This window comes from Oncorhynchus kisutch, linkage group LG27, assembly GCF_002021735.2.
Source record: "Oncorhynchus kisutch isolate 150728-3 linkage group LG27, Okis_V2, whole genome shotgun sequence".
Taxonomy (NCBI): domain Eukaryota; kingdom Metazoa; phylum Chordata; class Actinopteri; order Salmoniformes; family Salmonidae; genus Oncorhynchus; species Oncorhynchus kisutch.
Genome location: NC_034200.2, coordinates 41,521,875 through 41,527,959, shown reverse-complemented (window position 1 = coordinate 41,527,959; position 6,085 = coordinate 41,521,875). Strand labels below are relative to the sequence as shown.

Genomic DNA, 6,085 nt, shown 5'->3' with positions numbered 1-6,085 from the left:
GGGGTGTTAGGGTTAGGGGGTGTTTAGGGTTAGGGGTATAAGGTTAGGGGGTGTTTAGGGGTTAGGGGTTTTAGGGTTAGGGCCAATTTTAGGGGGTGTTAGGGTTAGGGGGTGTTAAGGTTTAGGCCAAGGTTAGGGGGGGGTGGTGTTAGGGTTGGGCCAAGTTTAGGGGGTGTTAGGGTTAGGGGGTGTTAGGGTTAGGGGGTGTTAGGGTTAGGGGGTGGGTGTAAGGTTAGGGGGTGGCCAGGTTAGGGTTAAGGGTGTTATGGTTAGGGCCCAAAGTTAGGTGGTGTATAGGGTTACAGGGGTGTACAGGTTTAGCGGGGCCAAGGTTAGGGGTATAAGGGTTAAGGCCAAGGTTAGGGGGTGTTAGGGTTAGGGCCAAGTAGGGGGTGTTAGGGTAGGGGGTGTTAGGGTTTGGGGTGTTAGGGTTAGGGGGGTGTTAGTGGTGTAGGGTCGGCCAAAGGTTAGGGGATGTTAGGGTTAGGCCAAGGATAGGGGGTGTTAGGGTTAGGGCCAAGGTTAGGGGTTGTTAGGGTTATGGGTGTGTTAGGGTGGTGTTAGGGTTAGGGGGTGTTAGGGTTAGGGTGTGTTAGGGGTAGGGTTAGGGGGTGTTAGGGTTAGGGTGTGTCAGGGTTAGGGGGTGTGGGGTTACAGGGTGTTAAGGGTTAGGGGGTGTTAGGGTTTAGGGGGTGTACTGCCTAGGACCAAGGTTAAGGGGTGTTAGGGTTAGGGGGTGTTAGAGTTAGGGCCAAGGTTAGGGGGTGTAAGGGTGTAAGGGTTAGGGTTAGGGGGTGTTAGGGTTAGGGCCAAAGTTAGGGGGTGTTAGGGTTAGGGGGTGTAAGGTTTAGGGGCCAAAGGTTAGGGGGTATAAGGGTTAAGGCCAAGGTTAGGGGGTGTTAGGGTTAGGGCCAAAGTTAGGGGGTGTTAGGGTAAGGGGGTGCTAGGATTAGGGGGTGTTAGGGTTAGGGCCAAGGTTAGGGGGTGTTAGGGTTAGGGCCATGGATAGGGGGTGTAAGGTTAGGGGGTGTTAGGGTTAGGGGGTATAAGGGTTAGGGGTGTTAGGGTTAGGGCCAAGGTTAGGGGGGTGTAAGGTTTAGGGCCAAGGTTAGGGGGTGTTAGGGTTGGGGCCAAGGTTAGGGGGTGTTAGGGTTAGGGGGTGTTAGGGTTAGGGGGTATAAGGGTTAGGGGGTGTTAGGGTTAGGGGGTGTTAGGGTTAGGGCCAATTTTAGGGGGTGTTAGGGTAGGGGGTGTAAGGGTTAGGGGGTGTTAGAGTTAGGGGGTGTTAGGGTTAGGTGGTGTGAGGGTTAGGGGTTAGGGCACGGTTAGGGGGTGTTAGGGTTAGGGCCAAGGTTAGGGGATGTAGGGTTAGGGCCAAGGTTTAGGGGGTGTTAGGGTTAGGGCCAAGGTTAGGGGGTGTTAGGGTTAGGGCCATGGTTAGGGGGTGTGAGGGTTAGGGCCAAGGTTAGGGGATGTTAGGGTTAGGGCCAAGGTTAGGGGGTGTTAGGGTTAGGGCCATGGTTAGGGGGTGTAAGGGTTATGGGGTGTTAGAGTTAGGGGCCAAGGTTAGGGGGTGTTAGGGTTAGGGCCAAAGTTAAGGGGTGTTAGGGTAAGGGGGTGTTAGGGTTTGGGGGTGTTAGGGTTAGGGCCAAGGTTAGGGGGTGTTAGGGTTAGGGCATGGTTAGGGGGTGTAAGGGTTAGGGGGTGTTAGAGTTAGGGGTGTTGGGTTTAGGGGGGTGTGAGGGTTTAGGGGGTGTTAGGGGTTAGGTAGGGGGTGTTAGGGTTAGGGGGGTTGTACTGCTAGGACCAAAGTTAAGGGGTGTTAGGGTTAGGGGGTGTTAGAGTTAGGGCCAAGGTTAGGGGGTGTTAGGGTAAGTGGGTGTTAGGGTTACGGGGTGTTAGGGTTAGGGGGTGTTAGGGTTAGGGCCAAGGTTTAGGGGGTGTTAGGGTTAGGGCCAAGGTTAGGGGGTGTTAGGGTTAGGGGGTGTTAGGGTTAGGGGGTGTTAGTGTTAGGGCCAAGGTTATGGGGTGTTAGGGTAAAGGGGTGTTAGGGTTTTGGGGTGTTAGGGTTAGGGGGTGTTAGGGTTAGGGCCAAGGTTAGGGGATGTTAGGGTTAGGGCCAAGGATAGGGGTGTTAGGGTTAGGGCCAAGGTTAGGGGTTGTTAGGGTTAGGGTGTGTTAGGGGGTGTTAGGGTTAGGGGGTGTTAGGGTTAGGGTGTGTTAGGGTTAGGGGGTGTTAGGGTTAGGGTGTGTCAGGGTTAGGGGGTGTGAGGGTTACAGGGTGATAGGGTTAGGGGGTGTTAGGGTTTAGGGGGTGTACTGCTAGGACCAAGGTTAAGGGGTGTTAGGGTTAGGGGGTGTTAGAGTTAGGGCCTAGGTTACGGGGTGTAAGGGTTAGGGGGTGTTTCTTGGAGCACAGGGAGCTCTGCCAGTAGGACTGCTGACCTGGGTCGACTAGTCCACAGATATGACCAGGATCAGAGAGAGGATGACCTACACACAAACAACAACAACAACAACTATATCACTACAACTCAAGACTAACAACAACATCTATATCACTACAACTGTAGACTAACATCTATATCACTAGATCTGAAGACTAACATCTATATCACTAGATCTGAAGACTAACAACTATATCACTAGATCTGAAGACTAACAACTATATCACTACAACTGAAGACTAACAACTATACCACTACACCTGAAGACTAACAGCTATATCGCTACAACTGAAGACTAACATCTATATCACTACAACTAAAGACTAACAACAACAGCTATATCAGTACATCTGAAGACTAACAGCTATATCACTACAACTGAAGACTAACAACTATATCAGTACATCTGAAGACTAACAACAACAACTATATCACTACAACTGAAGACTAATAACAACAACTATATCACTAAATCTGAAGACTAACAACTATATCACTACATCTGAAGACTAACAACTATATCACTAGATCTGAAGACTAACAGCTATATCACTACATCTGAAGACTAACAGCTATATCCCTACATCTGAAGACTAACAACTATATCACTACAACTGAAGACTAACAGCTATATCACTACATCTGAAGACTAACAGCTATATACCTACATCTGAAGACTAACAGCTATATCACTACATCTGAAGACTAACAGCTATATCCCTACATCTGAAGACTAACAACTATATCACTACAACTGAAGACTAACAGCTATATCCCTACATCTGAAGACTAACAACTATATCACTACAACTGAAGACTAACAGCTATATCCCTACATCTGAAGACTAACAACTATATCACTACAACTGAAGACTAACAGCTATATCACTACATCTGAAGACTAACAGCTATATCCCTACATCTGAAGACTAACAACTATATCACTACAACTGAAGACTAACAACAACAACTATATCACTAGATCTGAAGACTAACAGCTATATCACTACATCTGAAGACAGCAACTATATCACTACAACTGAAGACTAACAACTATATCACTACACCTGAAGACTAACAGCTATATCGCTACAACTGAAGACTAACATTTTCCCCTCTATAGTGTAACTAACCCTGGTCCTTTACCCCTCTATAGTGTAACTAACTGACCCTGGTCCTTTTCCCCTCTATAGTGTAACTAACTGACCCTGGTCCTTTTCCCCTCTATAGTGTAACTAACGGACCCTGGTCCTTTTCCCCTCTATAGTGTAACTAACTGACCCTGGTCCTTTACCCCTCTATAGTGTAACTAACTGACCCTGGTCCTTTTCCTCTCTATAGTGTAACTAACTGACGCTGGTCCTTTTCCCCTCTATAGTGTAACTAACTGACCCTGGTCCTGTTCCCCTCTATAGTGTTACTGACCCTGGTCCTGTTCCCCTCTATAGTGTAACTAACTGACCCTGGTCCTTTACCCCTCTATAGTGTAACTAACTGACCCTGGTCCTTTTCCCTCTATAGTGTAACTAACTGTCCCTGGTCCTTTACCCCTCTATAGTGTAACTGACCCTGGTCCTTTTCCCCTCTATAGTGTAACTAACTGACCCTGGTCCTTTTCCCCTCTATAGTGTAACTGACCCTGGTCCTTTTCTCCTCTATAGTGTAACTGACCCTGGTCCTTTTCCCCTCTATAGTGTAACTGACCCTGGTCCTTTTCCCCTCTATAGTGTAACTGACCCTGGTCCTTTTCCCCTCTATGGTGTAACTGACCCTGGTCCTTTTCCCCTCTATAGTGTAACTGACCCTGGTCCCTTTCCCCTCTATAGTGTAACTAACTGACCCTGGTCCTTTTCCCCTCTATAGTGTAACTGACCCTGGTCCTTTTCCCCTCTATAGTGTAACTGACCCTGGTCCTTTTCCCCTCTATAGTGTAACTAACTGACCCTGGTCCTTTCCCCCTATATAGTGTTACTGACCCTGGTCCTTTTCCCCTCTATAGTGTTACTGACCCTGGTCCTTTTCCCCTCTATAGTGTAACTGACCCTGGTCCTTTTCCCCTCTATAGTGTAACTAACTGACCCTGGTCCTTTTTGCCCTCTTTAGTGTAACTAACTGACCCTGGTCCTTTTCCCCTCTATAGTGTAACTGACCCTGGTCCGTTTCCCCTCTATAGTGTAACTAACTGACCCTGGTCCTTTTCCCCTCTATAGTGTAACTAACTGACCCTGGTCCTTTTCCCCTCTATAGTGTAACTAACTGACCCTGGTCCTTTTCCCCTCTATAGTGTAACTAACTGACCCTGGTCCTTTTCCCCTCTATAGTGTAACTAACTGACCCTGGTCCTTTTCCCCTCTATAGTGTAACTAACTGACCCTGGTCCTTTCCCCCTCTATAGTGTAACTGACCCTGGTCCTTTTCCCCTCTATAGTGTAACGAACTGACCCTGGTCCTTTTCCCCTCTATAGTGTAACTAACTGACCCTGGTCCTTTTCCCCTCTATAGTGTAACTGATCCTGGTCCTTTTCCCCTCTATAGTGTAACTAACTGACCCTGGTCCTTTTCCCCTCTATAGTGTAACTGACCCTGGTCCGTTTCCCCTCTATAGTGTAACTAACTAACCCTGGTCCTTTACCCCTCTATAGTGTAACTAACCTACCCTGGTCCATTTCCCCTCTATAGTGTAACTGACCCTGGTCCTTTTCCCCTCTATAGTGTAACTAACTGACCCTGGTCCTTTTCCCCTCTATAGTGTAACTAACTGACCCTGGTCCTTTTCCCCTCTATAGTGTAACTAACTGACCCTGGTCCTTTTCCCCTATATAGTGTAACTGACCCTGGTCCTTTTCCCCTCTATAGTGTAACTGACCCTGGTCCATTTCCCCTCTATAGTGTAACTAACTGACCCTGGTCCTTTTCCCCTCTATAGTGTAACTAACTGACCCTGGTCCTTTTCCCCTCTATAGTGTAACTAACTGACCCTGGTCCTTTACCCCTCTACAGTGTAAACTAACTGACCCTGGTCCTTTTCCCCTATATAGTGTAACTAACTGACCCTGGTCCTTTTCCCCTATATAGTGTAACCAACTGACCCTGGTCCTTTTCCCCTCTATAGTGTAACTGACCCTGGTCCTTTTCCCCTCTATAGTGTAACTAACTGACCCTGGTCCTTTACCCCTCTATAGTGTAACTAACTGACCCTGGTCCTTTTCCCCTATATAGTGTAACTAACTGACCCTGGTCCTTTTCCCCTCTATAGTGTAACTAACTGACCCTGGTCCTTTCCCCCTATATAGTGTAACTGACCCTGGTCCTTTCCCCCTCTATAGTGTAACTACCTGACCCTGGTCCAGAGTAGTGCAGCATGAAGGGCATAGTGTGAAGGTGAGGACTCACCAGAGTCCCAGCGGAAGTAGCGGAGAGGCTTTCCACTGATCCACTGCCACCCACTGTCCTGTTTCAGAGCATTCAGCCCCGTCCACAGCGGCACATGCAGCCTACCACACAGGCCTGTGTGTGTGTGTGTGTGTGTGTGTGTGTGTGTGTGTGTGTGTGTGGTGTGTGTGTGTGTGTGTGGTGTGTGTGTGTGTGTGTGTGGTGTGTGTGGTGTGTGTGTGTGTGTGTGTGTGTGAATAAGATAA

The 6,085-nt window shown here is 48.2% G+C and overlaps 1 protein-coding gene across 1 annotated transcript in view; it reads right to left on the bottom strand.

The window, feature by feature from the left end:
• Positions 1-6,085, bottom strand: part of LOC109886356 (macrophage mannose receptor 1-like) — a 91,814-nt gene that overhangs the window by 76,195 nt on the left and 9,534 nt on the right. The window contains exons 5-6 of the mRNA XM_031806765.1: positions 5,841-5,954; positions 2,354-2,493 (exon numbers count right to left, since the gene is read on the bottom strand). Of these exons, the coding sequence (XP_031662625.1) occupies positions 2,354-2,493; positions 5,841-5,954 (254 nt within the window). The remainder of the gene's footprint in view (positions 1-2,353; positions 2,494-5,840; positions 5,955-6,085) is intronic.